Raw genomic sequence first — 18787 nt, forward strand, 5'->3', positions numbered from 1 at the left:
TCTTAATGAATCAATCATATAACATTATTACATCTAATTACTAAAGATTAATAATTTTACTTGACGATAAAAAAAAGAAACATATATACATATATATATATATATTACATATTAAATATTTGAAGAAAAAAAATTGAATCTGTCATCTTCAAACTCGTTCTATAAAATATGTTAATAATTGTTCAAGGCGGAAGCTAGCACAGACCACTTCACAGGAGATTTATAGGGCCCCATTTTTTAATTACCGTTAGATTCATCCAGTCCCTATCTTTATACCATACATCCTCTGTACAAGATTGCCACTGCAACACCAGTAAGTGGCCATTGCAACCTCTTCGATGGTTGAAGTGTATTTTCACCTTCTACATCACTATCGCAGGCAATTTTACAAGGCTATCAAAATAATTGGAACAATGTAACATCTATAACCTGAACTTCATCAGATCCAACAACCAACTACCTACCACACCCTCAGATTCTCCTCTGAAAAGGAGAAAAGCCAAAACACGATTCAAACCAACGATATCTGCAAAACTAAAAATGGAATGAGAGAAATAATTTGCAGTTCCAGTTGCAGCAAATGTGTTCCACCTTGCCGTTAAAAAATGACAGCAAGATTTACTAGATTGGAATTCGTAGGTTTTGGGTTTGTCAATTTCGTTCTTCCCCTCGTTTCCTTTTTTTTATAAAAAAAAATTGGTTCAAGATACTCTCTTTTCACTCACTTGCTGGAGAAGAGAGATTGAAACGAAAGGAGAACTGAGTATACGACATTATGATTTCTCTGATCAAGCAACTGTGTCTAGAGTAGATCGGAAGCGTGTTTTTTCCGGCAAGGGAGTGGAAGCTGCACAGTCCCAGGAAATCGTCTCCCGACAAGGTGGTCGTCGGCAGCAGGATTACACAGGAGAAGAATAATCTGGTGTGATATATGTAAAATATATCTATTAACATGATAATAATCCAATAACCAGAATTTATGGTTTATAATGGACCACCTATCAAATGATCCACCGAAGTAATGGTTCTTCTTCATTTTAATCTTTTATTTCAACCCACGCCATAATGTTTAATTTCAAGCGCACACAAGGTGTCAAATGAATGAAGCAAACATTTAAAAGTTTGACTAGTCCCGTCTGAGTTATTCAAGTGTGATTGGATGTTTTCAAAATTCTTGTCAATGCCCTAAAAAACGTGCATGAACGTCATCTAAATATAATTCCTCGAATTAAAATATTCTAAATAAGTTTTTAAAATACAATTGTTTATACATGACGCTTACTTTCTTTCCCGTGAATACTTTTATTTCCTTAATAATTTCACCTATAAATAATTTTCAACTTTCAATATTCATGAAGCTTAAATAGCATAATACAATTTAAGAATTTTCGGTGCAAACTGCAAACACTTCGTAACAGATTGAACTATGTTTAGAATTTTATAATGTATAATATTTGGAAAATTCAGAATGACGTGGTAAAATCGTAAAATTCATTATGTTCGAATAGCAGCTCCGATATATTTCGAGAATTTAGAGCATCTTTTCCACAGGTTGTGCGTATCTCGAACAATTATTCCATACAATGTTTCGCGGACAAACAACTTTGAGACAACATTCAGAGAAAGAAATGGTTCTTTAGACAAGCAAACGTTGCATATGATAAAAAGAACCAAGATTGCACAAAATTTAAAAATAAAAATCATGATTGATGAGCCATAAAAATGTGTTGTAACTTGTGAAGCCAATTTGATCATTTTTTTTTTAGTTACAGCATTATAAATGAATTACTGGTTATAAATTGAAAAAAGAAATAATGCATCATAAGAGTTGTATTAAGCTAACTTTGTTGCTATGATATTAACAAATCAGTTCACCCCAGTGGACAATGGATTACATAAACTCGTGACTTGTCTGCTATTCAAAAAATGCTATTTGCATTAGAAAATGGTTCCGACAAATTCAGGTCGTGAGGACTTATCACATAAAAAGCGAAACATATGGTTTGAAACACAGATTGGGCAACTTGGCTTGCAGATTGGGGATGTTAGAATCACTTATCATCGTTCCTTGAACCGGAAAAAAATAAAGGGAAACATCATTCTAAAATATATAATATATTAGACTGAGCTTATAGATGGTGTAAAACTCATGTTAAATCATGTGAAGTGTTGTTCTAAATGAATGGGACTAATGAACTAGCCACTAAAGGACTAAATTGTTCTGTTGGCATAACAAAATGTTGCAAGTTAAAGAACTAAACCCTAGGCATGCCTCAGCTAAAAACATATGTACGTGAGCATGCAAAACATCCAAGGCAAATCCATGTGCACCATTAGAGGGAAGAGAAAATGAAGGGCTTCTTACCAATCAGCACTGATCTATGGAAGAATGGCGCTGTCAAAATTCGAGCTGAACCACCAAGCCAATACATAATTCCAAGTAAGAAATTAAATCATTGACAGCGTTCTACATCTCTATATTTTCATATCGAAACCTTCAGCAGGCTAGCCTTTGAAATGTTTTGTCTGTATATCCAAAAATGGCATGCCAAGGAGCGAACTGCAAGAATGCATTTCCAATTGTAAGCCAACAGCAATTCATGAACTGATCAAGACTAACTTGCCAAGAGTATGCCACTTGGTAAGCCAAAGGTCATTTCAAAACTGCATTTCAGGCTTGATTTCATCCTTATCTAATGTCAGTATATTCAGGGAATGCTGTACTATCATCAAGGTCTGAGATTAAACCAGCAACATAATCATGTGGGATCATTCCAACACTCTCCATTTCCAATGAACTTTCCCCATTCAAGTCAAAGGAGAAAATGCTATCCATACCATCAATTCCAACTTCATCAGTAGTTAATGAAGTGAGATCAATTCTCAGATCTTTAAGTGATGGCATTGACTGGAACATTGAGTCAGCCTGATAGGGATGCATTTCACTACGATCCATTGAAGCTTTTTTGGACTTTGACCTAGAAGGCTTAGAAGAGTCAGATACAGAAGACTTCCGCTTTCCGGAGGATTGTAACCTGGATCCAGGTCGAGACCTTGTATCGTTGGTTGGGAATGCAGATGATGCCCATCCAGAGCTGTCTTCTCCACAAACTCTTGCAGCCTCCCTGAGGGGTGTGGGAAAAAGGAGAAAACATCATAAGCAGCTTTCCAACAGTAACCAAGAAAAAAATGTTCGTATAGTGATTGTAACAGTTATATCAAACGCTTGCCCCCTTATTTAAGCAGACACAAAAAAACAAAATAAAAAACAAATTACCAGAAATTTCATTCACAAGTCAAACCATGAACTAAAACCTATATTCAGCCATACCTGAAACGATTCTCAGCAATGAACAAACCAACTTTAAGATCATCTTCTCCTGTTAGCTTATTTAAAGATGGTGTTGGTTCAGTCCCATGTATTGATAAATTTATAACAGATGGAAATGAAGATAGGACGTCGCTATCCTCTTTTGCAAACTCCAGTGTTATATCCAGCTGATCTGCACTCACTGGCATGTCTTCCCCTTGGTTAGACAGAATGACTTTGTCATTCACTTGCCTAGTTGTGATATCATCAAGTGCAGCTGCTACTAAATTCTTGCTCGGGGCCAAATTTGCAAATGCCATCCTTTCAGAGGATTTCTTCAAGGAATTTTGTGAAGGCTGGCCAATGGAAGTATAGAAACTCTGATCGAAATAGAGACCATTACAGGAGGGTGATGGATTTCGCCTGTGGTCAACGTGTGATGCCACTTTCCAGACAGATGAAAGCAATGCAAAAAAATGCTTCTGCAGCAGTAACTCCCTATTTACCTGCTCAGAAGCAACATCTAACAGCATCCGAATGTTATCCTGCCAAAAGAGATTAGATATGAGGGGAAACAAAGGTTTCTCTATTGCAATTATCAATTTTGGGATAACTAATGCCTAATAGGAATGGTCAAATATTTTCTAAATCATAAATAGCAAATAAAAGTTGAAATCCACTCCAAATGAAATGAAATTGTATAGATGAGGTCACCACGACATGCAAAGAAAAAATATTGAGGAGATAAATTAGACATGTTAAAACTTAACATTGCCCGTCTAACCTCTGTAACTTTAAGCAGAGCCTTTCCAGAGCCCGGACTGTTGATCTTCTCATGATTTGCATTGTCCATTGACAGCAAGACATACTTTTGGAATAGTTCTCTGAACCTCTCACAGCATTGGACAGGATGACGATATCTTCCCCTGTATGACCCACCACCACTCATGCCATAAAGTGTTTCACTAACCAAACTCCAGTTAGGACCATATTCATGAACAACAGCACATAATATTGCATCCTCCTGAGGCAGCCAAAAATCAGCTGGTGGAATACAATCTTTGGACCAATGATTTCCCTTTTTCAATTTTTCTGGTTTTATCATCCAGACCTGTTTTAAAGGGATAGGAGTGATGGATATTTTTCCTCCCATCTTACTCCTGCTTGCTGTTTTCTGTTCTAAATCAACCAGACTTTCACAAGTCTTTGATTCTGCATGTTCATCCTGCACAACTAATGAGTTGGATTCCAAATCGGAAGCATAAATGTCAGGAGAATCCCTCTTGGACTTTTTGGACTTCTTAAGTCTCTTTTCTTCTTCACCATCAGTTGTTAATTTAGATTTCTTACGTTTTTTCTGCATGGTTGAATTTGGAGACTGAAAATCTAGACCAGGGACATTCTCATCATCTATGTTCATAGGCTGTGCTTGTGACTCTTCTTTCACAGGTCTCAAGCCAGAGGTTAAAGAACCTTTCTTTAGAGATTTGAACTTTGCCTTCTTGGGTTTCTTTTTAGATTTGGGCTTCGAATCTCCTGGTGTTGGAGTCCTGCAGAAAAAAGAAGATATAGCATTCTCAGGTATTTACTTATTTCAATGTAAAACTTTCCATGTATTTCAAACTCTTTACTAGTTAAAGCGTAGAAGAGACAATTAAAACAAAGCAGATTTTCTAAGCAAGGATTAATACCAAAACCTCAACCACCACAGAAAGCGTAGTTTGTAGCATAGTAGTTAATAGCAGATAGCAGCGCGGAGCAGAGCGGCCACCACCAAAAACACCATAACAGATAGCAGGATGGCCACTATTTTAATATTATATTATAGTAGAATAATATTAAAATTTATAATAAATATAATGCTATTAAGATTGTCATATATTAATTAAATAATAGTATTTGAAAAATTATAACAGATTTTAAAATTTTAATGATAGATTTTATGATAAAAAGGTATTAAACATAAATTGATATATAAAAGAGATTTTTGGAAAGCTGCCTAAATTGTGGTCACCCCTAGCCCATCTTAGTTGGGGCCACTTTGGGGGCTGCATTAATTGCAGCCTCAAGAGTGGTGGTTTAGTCTCACATCAAATAAGATATATGGCTTGAATATAGCTTACAAAGCTTAGGCAGTCCTCACCTTACAAGCTGAGCCAGTTTGTGGGGTTGAGTTAGGCCCTAAACCCAAATTCTAAGAGGCCAGCCAAGTATAGAAGAAGAAGCACCCCTTAATTTCAATAAGGAGTGTGAAGGAGCCTTAAATAAGGCTTCTATTAAAACGTTGAGGGACATGGTAAGGTTTCCATTCTTCTGGACTCCGTTAAGAATTATGGTAAGGTTTCCATACTACTGAACTAGCAATTAAATATTTTTTATTAGAAACTAAACAATACATGATAAGTTCTATTATTAAGATTTTCTTTTATTAAATTAAACCTGAAATTTTAAAATATCTTAGTTAAAAATATTTTTATTTTTGTTTCTAAAATATCTTGATTAGGAAATATCTTTATTTAAATTTTGATTGGAAAATAAACTTTATTATAGTGCGTCTATAACTTGTTAGAAACCACAATCACATATAAGAGAAACGGTAGTGTCAAACAAATACTACTGATGAAATATGATGTACTAAGAATGCATAAAAGGAAATACAGAGGAATCACAATTCCTACTGCCAAGAGCTCAGCTCTCAGAGGCACAAATGCTCTCTGCCCATAACTAACTCATGACAAACCCCTCTTATAACCGAATTCCCCTCACAACCAACACACTACTCAATTTCTCTCTCTGCCAGCTCAGCAATTATCCTTTGTTCCCCTTTCTATTCCTTCTGGAATACACTCTCCATATTGGGCTAGAGTCCAATACCGAGGTCCTAACATAATTGAATTTTGATTTTTGATTTTGTAAATTTTGACTAAAAGAGATAAGAAAGTCAAGTTACTCTAGTATGAATTAGGGTCCAGTGATGGTCCAAATGGTGATGTTAAAACTGACTGTCCAAGTCCAAACACGATTTGTGTCCCATTTAAAGATAGGGGATTGTGAATGGGCCATCTCTCTTCTCTGACACACTAGCAGCAAGTACAGCCATGAGAATGGCACAGTGAATAGAAGCTGTAGATCTTTAGTGTGGCGCGATTTCCTCGCTCCGGCTTCCATTTTCCGTGATTTTGGCCAGAAAAAAGCGTCCCTCCAGCCACAACGGCCAGGTGCAACACAATGGCCCTTGGAGGAGCAGCAGGGTGCCGCAACGCAACAAAATGACGCAATCGCGTCACTATTGTGCACAATTAACTACTATGGTTTGTAGAAGAATACTACAGTTAAAAAGTGCAAAAAAACTGTTTTAGTATGGATATTAGATATTCTTTTTTGAAGGCAAATGATGGGAAGGAGACGATGAAAGTTCAGTGCTGGCATACTTTTTAGAATCACAGGTTTCTTCCTCAGCTTCTTTCTGCCTAGCTTCATATTCGAGTTCCTCCATTAACTACAAGAAAACAAAAAGTAAACATTAATAATCATTCCTAAATGAGATTAACAAAAGAAAAAAACAAAGTTCATCCAACACACCTGATGTTGAGCCAAGGCCTCTACATGCTGTCGATATGCCGTAGTTGCATAATCAGCATCCCAGCCTATATTCCAGACCAAGAAAGTGTTCAATCTTACAATTATGTCATGCATACAAACTAAACATCTTTGTAAATCACTATTTGTAACAAACCATCTGCTGAACGAGTCAATAAAATATACCAAACACTGCAAGCACCAAAAATCAATGAAAAAGGATAACCATATGCCAGCAAGAATAATTATTACACAATTACAAATGGTTTCAGGTGCAATGAACATACGAAGGAACACAAACTACAAGTTATTTTATAGCATGCTTATAATTTCTCAGACATACTAAACTATGCTAGAGACAAGTTATTTGGATAGAGTCATGGTTAATCACACTTTCATGAGGTCTAATATAATGACAACCACTTTAACATTTATAAACATGAATAGCGACAATTTCAAATGTTATGAAGCAAAGGGAGTAATGTGGTGCATACTTTCATATACAAGAGGTTCCTCATCTTCATCAATTTCGGCTTCCATCTCCTCCTTGTACTTTTCAATGCGATCCAACTCCCATTCTGTGTCCTCAATCCTGACTTCAGATTCCAAGGCTGTTTTATCTATAATTGGATCCCACAGTTCCAGGAAACGAATGGCATATTGATCAATAGGGCGTAGCTCATTCTCAAATGCTGAGATAGCTTGTCCAGCTGCAGCTGCAGCTGCGGCCATCTGTTTGACATCAGCCAACATGTCAGGATCATCTTCTTTGACAGGAACAGAGTGTGTCGGTCTATCTTCCTTATGATCAGTTCCGTTTAACATTAACACATTCTCTTTATTTAAATTCGAAACAGATTCACCTAATTCTGCAGTGTCATCATCCTCATTTACATATTCATCCTCTTCAAGTCTCCCAATGGCTTCTTCTGTAAACTCCTGATTGTCCACAGCCTCTTCCAGTTCAACTTTCTTCAATGCCATATAATCTGCTTCATCTTCTACACATTTTAATGCAGCCTCAACATCATCATTAGTTACAGAAACTTCCCCATTGTTCTGGTCTTTTTCCTTCACAATATTTTTTATTGAAAGTGTTCTATGACCTGAAAATAGTTCCATAGGATCGAGCTTCTTGAAGAACTCGGTATTATAACCCCCACTTTGTATAACTAGATTATCAAGTGCACGCTTCTGATTTGCTTTCTTCAAAATATTCTCCTCAATGGTGCTTTCACTAATCAATCTATAGATATGAACTTCACGTGTCTGACCAATTCTGTGGCACCGATCTTGAGCCTGTTGATCCATAGCAGGATTCCAGTCACTATCATAAAAAATAACTGTGTCAGCTCCAACTAGATTGATACCAACACCCCCACTACGGGTTGACAAGATGAAAAGAAAATATTTGGGATTTGTGTTAAAGCGCTGCATTAAGGTCTGTCTCTCCTCCGGCTGGGTTGATCCATCTAAGCGCATGTATGTATACCCATACAAATTAATGAATGCCTCTAATATGTCAAGCATCTTTGTCATCTGGGTGAATATCAGAGCTCGGTGACCTTCTGATTTTAATTTCCTCAACAAAATTGCTAGTTCCTGCAGTTTCCCACAGTCAAATTGTATAAGACGCCTATCGGGGAAATACACTTGCCGGCGGACAATTGCAGGCCTGATTGGTGCTAGTAGCGGTAACAGAACTTCAGAGCATTTCTGCTTGTAAGATGGGTGCAGAAACACATTTGTCTCACTTGTACTGCACCAGCAAACAGGAGAGGGTGCCCGAGCAGCTGGAATTGAAAACATGAAGCTCTCAACCACATCAGTCATCTTCTGAAATCGTTCAACCGGGGAGAGAACAATGTCAGCTAGCTTTGATGAGTACAAGTATGAAACAGGGTCTGCTTTAACCTGATGAATATCATATACAGGATGTCTTAAGGTAACAAGATCCCTTAGAGTTGTCGAGTAGATGGGTCTTCTTTTACATCTCAAGGAATTCCACCATGCAATAGCTGCTGCACGTTCCTTGGCCTCTTTTAGCCTCTCTTCCCAGATTGCCCGTTGGATTTCTTCAAAAATGTTTGTTCCTTGCAACTTTTTTTGACATTTCTGTGGCCGAATTACTTCTAGTTCGGTCATATCAGTACGTTCCATGATTAAAGTCGCAGGGGTCTCAATAGTTTGTACTTCATCACTTTCCCAAGCAGCCATGCTGTCAAGATGAGTGAATAAAAGACCCAAACCTCTTAGGTCCACTGTTGAAAAGGGACTAGGCAAAAGTATGGAGCAAACAGAAGAACTTAACTGAATATCAATACCACACATATCAAAAGAACTGACAATAGGACGACCCTCAAATAGGTCGGGATGATTGCAAACCTTACGAAGTTGCATGATAATACTAATCATCCCAAAAAAATTGGCACTTGCAAGAGTGGCTTGGGTCTCTGAACTAGCAATGAAATCTTCATACAAATTCCGTTGCCTCTTTGATAGTCTACAGTATATGACATGTTCGTGCTTCATTGGAAGTTGCTTCTCCACATCTCGCTTAAGTCGACGGAGTAAGAATGGACGAAGTACATTATGAAGGCGATCAACAACCTCCTTATTAATTTTTTCTTCTCCATCTACCATCCCTGATATAGGATTACTAAACCAATCCTTAAACTCTTGATGTGACTGGAAAACATGGGGCATTAAGAAATGCATGAGAGACCACAGTTCCATGAGATCATTCTGTAGTGGCGTACCAGTCAAGAGAATTCGTCGTTTTGAATTGAAATTCAAGAGTGTCTGCCACCTTTGTGACTTCCAGTTTTTAATGAGATGAGCTTCATCTAAGATCAAGTATTTCCACTTTTTGCGCTTGAAAACTTTGGAGTCCTGAATAACTAATCTATAAGTTGTTATGCATACATGAAAGGAGTTAGGTTTTAACCATCCTTGCCTTTTAAGTTTTCGCTCCTTTGCACTTCCAAAATAAGTCAAAATTTTAAAGGCAGGACACCATTTCAGAAATTCAGTCTCCCAGTTAAGCATTACACTAGTTGGTACCACAATTAAATGTGGGCCCCAAATCCCTTTATCACAAGCAAGATGTGCAAGCAAAGAAATAGTCATAATTGTTTTTCCAAGCCCCATTTCATCTGCCAAAATTCCATTGAGTCTTTTTTCATACATCGTGACAAGCCAATCCAATCCAATATGTTGATACTCACGAAGAGAGTACTTGAGTAGAAAAGGGAACTTTGTACGCACATTAGTTGTGGAGAAGGTGTTTCCGGTGGGTTGTGCTGATCTTGCAGCAGCAGCTGCATCAGCAATTATATCCTCACTTTCTCTTTTTTCCAAATTTTCACGAGGTGATTCCCTCTGTTCTTCCTGGAACTGTATGGTGGCAGCCAGGTGCTCACCAGACTTGATATCTTCATCCATAGGAATGGCAGGATCCTTCTGCCCAGCATCTTGATGGACTGGAGAATCCGAATGTTTCTCTGATAAAGCAGAAGCATAATCAGATTCATATTCCCCATCTTCATCGTCACTTGGGTCCTAACAAACATAAGGGGGAGGGTGCAGAAATAAAATCAATGTTTTAGTACCGATGAATCAAGCCATAAGTAACAACTGCAGGTGAAAACCGCTTACCCTTTTATATCTTGCAAGCAGTTCCTCGACAGGCATGTCACTCTCCTTTTGTAATAATGCAATCTGCAAATAACAATTTTGTCATGAAGAGTAACTTACCAATATATATATATATATATATATATATATATATATATATATATATATATATATATAAACCAAGCAGACTGGATCAACGTTTATGGGGAAAAATTCCAAAATTCTATATTATTATTCAGAAATAATTTGGGAGAAAGATAGGCAGATTAGCTCTTAACCTCATCCTTGGGATCAATTGTATCAACTCTTTCCATTTTTTCCTCCTCAGATAAGGTTGTTTCATCATCCTGATCATTTTAAAGAAGTTAAAAAAATGGAAGGCAACAACAGCCAAGAAGTGAAAACAAAATATATAAGCAAAACCTTCAAAAGAGTTAAACAATTGATTCAACCAACAATGTCAAAAACTTCTGTACTATAAAATCCAATCCAATAAGTTATATCCAACAAATTATTGACTTCAAAAATACTTTGATTATTATGGAAGGATACTAGAGTTCTGAAAAGCAAAACCTTATCATATACTACATTTGGATTTTGAAACCTATACAGCAAGGCTTGGTCTACCAGCAGATCACTTCATATCTAGTCATTCAACTACTAGCTAAACTGCACTTCTCTCCATGAGCAAAGGCTTGATACATAAATTGCACATGCTAACAGAAACTACAACACACAAAAAGGGGGGAAAAATCCCTCCATAGAGCTTCAGCCATGCTATAGTCAGCCCCTCAACTGAAAATGTTATATTTGATGTTTGACCATTTTGTCATAATGTTCAATCTGGAAATTACAACAAAGCTAAGCTGGGCATTTGCACTGATCAAACTTGAGAAAAAGAAAATGTGAATCAGAACAAATAGCAATTAGGATAACTGCAAAGACGAATCAGCTATTTGACTTGGGAATAGCACTTGATTACTGGCTCAGAGACCTTGCTGAGGTAGTGAGGTCCACAACAATTAGGAAGCATCTCCAAGATTATAAGTCAACCAATAAAAACTAATTGATAATTTGTATCCACCAAAGGAGCCTCATTTATGATTTCAATTGTAACAGCATTGGCTATAGTTTATCACCCATATAGCACTTCAAAGATTATGTATGTGCAACTATCTTAAAATGCACCCTATTTTAATTTATGTGCAAGTTTTTTTTTTTTCATTTATGTTGTTAGGGGAACAGAACATGTAGATGCCAGTAGCCTTACACCATTCACAACTTCATACAATATGTCAATGTCACCATGGGGAAAGCAAAGTATACATCTGAAAGAACAAAATATTGTGGTCGCTTTGCAAACTCTTAGAACATTTTAGACATGCAACATCTGCAACAGATATAATATAGGGGCCAAATACACACAACTGGCATGGAGATAACAGAAAACATAAACTACCAGCCACACCTACCTACCTCATTGATGATCAAAAGTAAAACCAATTGAAACAAACTAAAAAATGGGAATTATTTATATCCTCAAACATAATATTACCTTATCTTCTGTGACAAGCAAAAAGTCACCATCTTCCTGACAATATTCCAGAGCAGATGTCAGGAACACGGCAAAAGGAATTAAAAATTGAACATTTGTTGGATAAAAAAGGTGCAATCAAGGAAAAAGCAGAAAGAGTGATTATCCCAAAAAGCATAATTTGTTGGAAAATTTCAGAGCACTTGTCCTCTCTAAGGTCACCCCTTAATATTATCCCAAGAGTTTTATTTGTCATAAGTCCCCTCTGTCTTGATATCCAAAACTACCTCTCTCCCTCATGGATGTCGCATGTCCACCAAAACTACCTAATTCATTACTTAGAAATCACCAATTCTACAATCTTACACTAAGACTATAATTAAGCTGAATCTTCAAATTAGGATGAAGATGAACAGTAACTTGCTCATGGCCATATCCAACTGGGGGATCAAGCTAGTTCTCCAGTGATTTGTATTATTCCATGCTAGATTTTCGGCATATATTAATATATTATATCATTTATTTTTGTTGCATGCAAAACCACGGATCACTATCAGATCTCCACCATCATGGGCACATGGTTGAATCCTTCCCAACCATGTCAAGGTTATTCAGATTGCTAATGAATCATTACCTCAAAGTCCCAAACAGAGTCTGCTAGCATCTAAACTCTAGACTCAATCCCAGGACATGGACTTGATATTTCTAAATCAAGTTTTCAGAACTACAATTTGAGGGTTAGGTCAGTTTCCAAAGATGACGAATCATGAATTCATTTTCATTCTATGGCGATTTAGCATTAAAAATGAACATTTTTTCTGCCTTACAGCAGTGAAAAGTTTATCTACACTTATTATCTAATGGTGCCCAAAGGACTCGAGGAGTATCTTATATTTAGATGAACATCTTCATTTTGGAAAGTCGTTTTTTTTTTCAAAAATTGTGGTGTTGCAGGAGAGTGAAGGGAGAAGATGAAGAGAAAGGGGAGATGAAGTGAACATATAGTAAGTCATCAAACAAGTGCACTCTTACATTGTCTGATGGATAATTCTACATCACAATTGCTGCGTCACTTTATCACTTATGAAGATGTGTCACATATAAGCCAGATCTGTGGATCCCTTACTGTGTGGGCAATTAATTATAATGGATACATGTTTGTCTAAAAAAAATTAAGCACATTATCACCTCTTCATCGGTAAAATCATATGCAAAATCTTCATTGGCTGTCTCACTGGGAGTCTCTTTTAGATTTTCAGATTGACCATCCTCACATTGAGATAGATTGTTTGTTGGTGTAGCAACATCACCATTACTTTCATCCTGTTATTAAAAAGTAGGCATTACACTAAGTCCTTAAACACTCTGCTATTCAAAGTGGTAAAACTAAAACACATACAACTTACACAACGTCGACCAGAGACCATGCTGGAGTTGCTTGTGTCAACTTTGCTGACAGATAAAAGATCATCTCTGTTTTCTGCAATATATTAACCACGCTCTATGTCAGAAACAAGTATAACTTGAGCAAAACAAAAGGTGCCCATACCTGATCCTAGTCCTTTCTTACCATCACCAGCTCTAACTATTTTCCCACCATCTTCACTATGCTCTGGACTACTTCCTTTCATTACCGATTCTCCTAATTGTAAAATAAACAGTGGCATAAATGCTCCAATAGTTTATTAAGGCAATCACAATAGAAGTATTAAGGTCAAGCTTATGAGAAATAGAGAACTCAAAATTCCAGAAAACAAAAAAGAGGATGGTTGGTAACTTGGTATAATAAAACTGCCTCTCTCTCTTTTAATCTAAAGAATATTAAAAAATAAATAAATCTCACCTTTCTCCCCAGCATAACGTTTAAGTAACTCCTGAATCGGAAGATCCATTTCATCACGCAAAGCAGCCAATTCCTCTTGCCTTTCTTCTTTAGTTATAAGAGCCTCATCTTGCTCAATTGTTCGCTCATCATCCTCCTGGAAACAGTACCATCATTAACATAAGTCCATATATGTTTTTGAACCAATCTTCACCCATTAGAACGCCACAAGAAATAATCAGATCAAAAACAGAGTTGTTCAACATTCAAATGAAACTCATTATTGAGAATACTTCAGCAATCCACATGGATTATTCAACAATGTCACAAGTCACAACAAGAAAATGCAGAATGTATATCATATAATGTCTTTTAAAAGATAGAAAACATTCAGTATGCACATGAATAAGTCAACAATGTGGCAATTAGAAAGTGCAAAAAGCAAATGATATAGTGCTTTTTTAAAAGAAACAAAAGAACAAAACATAATAATATAGGAATATAACACTCTTTTATAGGTGTTTTAACAAAGAAAATGAAACAGTACCTGAGCTTGTGGAACCCCACATATCCACACTATCCCAAAGTTACATTTTTAGCAAAACAACTACCAAGCGGATTGTTTCTTCTATTACTTACCCAGAGAGACAAAACACACTTATTTCTCCTTATCATGCAGCAGAATTCTAGTAGTACTTTTATTCCGAAAATATGAACTTCGGTCAAACAAACAATGTGCAGATTACCAAAACCAGTTATTATTTCACATGTAGAGTGCAAGCGGCACCAATAGGGAACCAGAATGTCCTCCAATATATTCCATAATAATGAAAGCATGAATCTCATCTTAAATAAATAAATATTAAAAAGTAGAAACTCAACCTTCACCTAGGCTTTTGGAAGTAACAAGTTGCCTTCACAGACAACATGCCCAAACCTTAAGAATCTGTGAATTTTATGATTATGTAGCAATAATCAAAAGAATAATATTTAAAAAAATTACCAATTCATCATCAGATTGCACATCATACTCTTCATCATTGTCAGCTGCATCTGATTGATACTCCACTACAATTGGATTGAATTAAGTTAGAAAAAGAAGTGATTTCCATTTATAACCTCAAAGATACATCTCTCTACCTACCAACATCAGCTTCCTTAGGTTCATTAATAACATCATGTACATCTTTGCAATGAATACTCTTGCGGTGCTCTGCAGAATTATTCTCTGCTGATTTATAAGGATCCCCAAGATTTTCAGCCAACATTGTTGAGTACCTAACAATATATAAAAGATAAGGTCAACAAAGTCAAGTGGCTGCCAGTTTCCATGAAAGATAAGTGAAAAAAAAAATAAAAGGGAATCTACCTCTCAGTTTGCCCTAATAGAAACTCAAGCTGTTTGTCAAGTGCCTTTTTCTTCTTCTCATCGAGTTCCATTTGATGTTTGTAAAGAACCTACCACAATAATAGATGATGAAATGAAGGTCATTAAATGAAAATTACAAAAACTATGCTAGCAAACAAATCAATTTAGTAAAAACAAATTACCAGCTTTTCTATTTTTGTCCAGAATTTCTTGACATCCTTAGAAATATTAAGTGCAACCTTTCTTAACCGCTGCTCCTCTTCCTGTACAAGATACAGCTTTCATCGCGCAACATTACAGTGGGGAATAAAACAAGCATACAATCACTGAATTATGCTTTCAGTAACTTATAATAATACAATCAAAAACATTGGTAACTGTGGCAGGTTATCAGTGCTTTCATTTATAGAAGAGAGATCAGCACCTTCATCTTTTTTTCACCTCTTGTAGCCTGATCTAACATGCCTTTGCTGGCTCTTAAAGCTACTTTTTTTGCCTGAGCTAATTTCCATTTCCTCTCTGACTCAAAGTCCTGCAAAACAAAGAACACAAGCAAAATATACAAATTAAAATATTGTAGCATTGAACACTACAGATTTTGAAGGTGAAACTAGTGGATACCTTTGATAGCCAAACCATCTCTTCTAAGACATGGTCCCAATGAGTTTTGGGTCGCCGAGGCTCCCTTGGAGCTTCAAGAGCCTGACAGAGCAAAAGGTCAAACTTAGAAAGAAAATGGAAGAGAAAAATACTTTTTGCAAAATAAGCAATTAAAAAGATTCTCATTGGAAGATTTTATTTTTCCTCTTTCAGGTTGTTCTAGGAGGATTCTTATCCTCTTCTAGTCTTTCAAAGCTCTCTACTTTTCTCTAAATGAATTACAAATTAAACCCATAAAAATGTAAATGTTCCTTCCAATATTCAAACCTAGCATTTGGTGAGGCTTTCCATTAAGGACAGGAAAAAACAGGAAAAATCCTATTTTAAACTCAAAAAAATCCAGGAGAGTTAATAAACAAGTCAACAGTCAAATATTTAGTCCCCAAATTTAACCAAAATTTCAGATAATTTGAGAATTGATAACATGATTTTACAATCTTACTTTAAATAAAATTTCACTTGGCTAATGTCCAAAACAAATTTTGCAATACCAATTGAGGAAAAGATTACGCACTTGGCTAATGTTATTTGGTCATGCGTCATGCGATACAACTGATAGAGAATTCAATGATAAAAGTGAATCAAATTGAAGATAGTCCAATTAAGAGAAGTAAAGCAACCTAAGTTAATATTAGGACAAACCATTAAAGAAAGAACTTGCTCTAAATGATTTTACTGAAAACTTTGTTTGAGACAGATCTCACTTCTCAATGATGTTGACTAATCCATGTAGTTTGTATCCAACACTACCAATACAATACAACTGACACAAGAACTAGTTGCTCCTTTTGTTACAAATTAACATGGAAACTCATGTTCACTAGAATAAGAGACAAATGAGTCATTACAGGAAGGATCGAAGACAGCATATGCTCATAAGTCATAATTGAACAACATCCTGTAAGACTGCATATGCAATGACACTCCACCATACCTTCACATAGTAAGGAGCCTTCTAGCATCAGGATATATTAGTTTATTGATTTCAAAACTCTCAAAATATGCAGGTGACAACTTTTCATTTAAGAGGGTAGAATTTCAAATTTCGGTAATAAATCAGTTTTAATTTCTTAAGCCTAGCATGAGTGTGTAGGAGGCATATCAAGTAAGAGCATGGGAGCTAAAAGGAGCTAATCTTAATCATACAAACTTGGATGATTGAGATTAGTTTCACTTAAAACTAATCTTAACCATCCGTGTAATGTTAAACAGTCAAGGTTAATTCTCACGCTCTCACTTGATACAATAGGGACATTGTCTTCCCATACCAAAGCATGGGTTTGTTATCCATGAAGCCAAGGATTAATCTCCAGCAACCTATATTAACACATTAAAGGGTAGCTAACTTAATTTTCTTCACCACACCTCAACTTTTTTACTCATTTTATCGTGAATGTGTTTTGTATAAGCCAGTTCCAATTCACATTCATCACAAGCACCATTTCAGTTAGTTTTACTTGATTCAACTCCTAAGTTCACCAGAAAAACAACCATCAACATTGCAGCTAGTTTTCCCGAATCTGAGTTCCTTTCTTTTATTTTTTACACACCAAAAACAAAACTAATCGTTCAAAGGACCCAAAAAAAAAGTCAAGCCTCACAAGAAGAGGAACAAACCCTAATAGAGCAAGAAATCATAACAAGTAACTACAGTTCCATTCAACGCCAAAAATTAACAAGCCAAACCAATAAAATAAAATTATAAAAAAAAAGTTTTGAAATATGCAGGTGACAATTTTGCATTCAAGAGCCAGAAGACACTAAGTAGAACTTCAATTCTGTTAATAAATCATTTTTTTTTTAATTTCTCAGCCAGTAACTACAGTTTCATTCAACACCAAAATGAACACACAAAAAAAAGAGTGAAACGCTAAAAAACGACGACGAAGAAGGCGAAACGCGAGCTAACCTTCTGCCGTTTGGCTCTGCTCTCGTGATCAATCCTGGACCTGGGACCTTTGGACGCCATCGCGGTAGCCAAAACCTCACAAGGCGAAAAACATATCTGTTTCGCGGCGCGAAAAGAAAAAAAAACCGTTAAATCTCGCGGCGATAACCGGAGGCAATGCATGGCGAAACGAGAAAAGCGTTGCGAGGAAGGGAAGGAACCGTACCTTATCGCGCGAGAATTTGAGGAAAGGAAATCGTTGGAGTTCGCATCGGATGAGGGGAATAGGGGCCGAGAAGAAAAGAGTGTTGTCGGTGGAGAAGAAGAAAAAAGAGGGTGTAAAGAGTGTAGCTATGGAAAAACCTAACGCAGAGAAAGGAAGGAAAGAATAAGAAAGAAAGAGGAGAAGACGAGAGAAAAAATTAGAACAAGCCACGCGCGCACACGCGAAGCGAGGTAGACAGCGTAGCTTCTTTCTTCACAGCTGACTTCTCTAAAACGCAGCGTTTTATGTTAATGTTATTTCTATGCTTTATCGCCCAGAACAGAATCCCAAGGACATTTTTTTATTGGTTAAATTGCAATTTTGTTATACTTATAATTTTAGATGCGTAATTTTAATTTTTTATTTTTAAATAAAAAATACTTAATCTTTTATTTTCTAAAATAATTTTGATTGTTATATCAGTTGATCAACTAAAATATAAATTCAACATCCTTTATACATAAACAAAACAATAAATTACTAAGTTTTTTATTTAATTAGTTACATTAATATTATTTTTATGTATCATCACTGAAAAGTGATTAAGTTTTTAAATTATCAAAATTTATAAATTAAAATATAAATTTAATGTATAAATTTTTTACTTTTATCTTATATCATTTTATATGTTTTTATTTTAAATAGTTTACATATTTTATCAATTTATAATTAAATTTGATAAATTAATACCTAAATTATTTACATAATTTTATTTTTAAATTGA

The 18787-nt window shown here is 35.9% G+C and overlaps 1 protein-coding gene across 4 annotated transcripts; it reads right to left on the bottom strand.

Moving 5' to 3' along the window:
* Positions 1-1833: 1833 nt before the first annotated feature.
* Positions 1834-18273, bottom strand: LOC100795613 (protein PHOTOPERIOD-INDEPENDENT EARLY FLOWERING 1). 4 transcript variants are annotated; one of them, XR_415941.4, is made up of 22 exons: positions 18025-18273; positions 17820-17915; positions 15872-15952; positions 15675-15782; positions 15433-15513; positions 15251-15339; positions 15026-15159; positions 14885-14949; positions 13903-14038; positions 13609-13701; positions 13466-13539; positions 13248-13382; positions 12081-12116; positions 10804-10872; positions 10547-10609; positions 7384-10450; positions 6893-6957; positions 6742-6809; positions 4095-4860; positions 3332-3855; positions 2366-3125; positions 1834-2067 (listed from the first exon to the last, which is right to left on the bottom strand). XR_415941.4 is itself a non-coding variant. In XM_006587149.4 (21 exons), exons 2-21 carry the CDS (start codon positions 17877-17879, stop codon positions 2690-2692), a joined length of 6150 nt encoding a protein of 2049 aa, XP_006587212.1. In that variant the 5' UTR covers positions 17880-17915; positions 18025-18273; the 3' UTR covers positions 2133-2689. The 4 variants fall into 4 exon arrangements, 3 of the variants coding, with proteins under 3 accessions (XP_006587212.1, XP_006587213.1, XP_040861190.1); XM_006587149.4 differs by lacking the exon at positions 1834-2067 and having other exon boundaries at positions 2133-3125; XM_006587150.4 differs by lacking the exon at positions 1834-2067 and having other exon boundaries at positions 2133-3125; positions 13630-13701; positions 18025-18263.
* Positions 18274-18787: the final 514 nt, after the last annotated feature.

The sequence above is a fragment of the Glycine max genome, chromosome 9 (genome assembly GCF_000004515.6).
Source record: "Glycine max cultivar Williams 82 chromosome 9, Glycine_max_v4.0, whole genome shotgun sequence".
Classification (NCBI taxonomy): Eukaryota; Viridiplantae; Streptophyta; class Magnoliopsida; order Fabales; family Fabaceae; genus Glycine; species Glycine max.

Excerpts from the sequence above, each read along its gene's own strand:
- LOC100795613 (XM_006587149.4), bottom strand. The coding sequence starts at position 17,879 with ATGGCGTCCAAAGGTCCCAGGTCCAGGATTGATCACGAGAGCAGAGCC. Across the intron at positions 14,039-14,884 it reads TGCAATCTGATGATGAATTG|GAGGATGATGAGCGAACAAT; the intron begins GTAATTTTTTTA and ends TACTGTTTCCAG. Across the intron at positions 10,610-10,803 it reads CAATTGATCCCAAGGATGAG|ATTGCATTATTACAAAAGGA; the intron begins GTTAAGAGCTAA and ends TGTTATTTGCAG.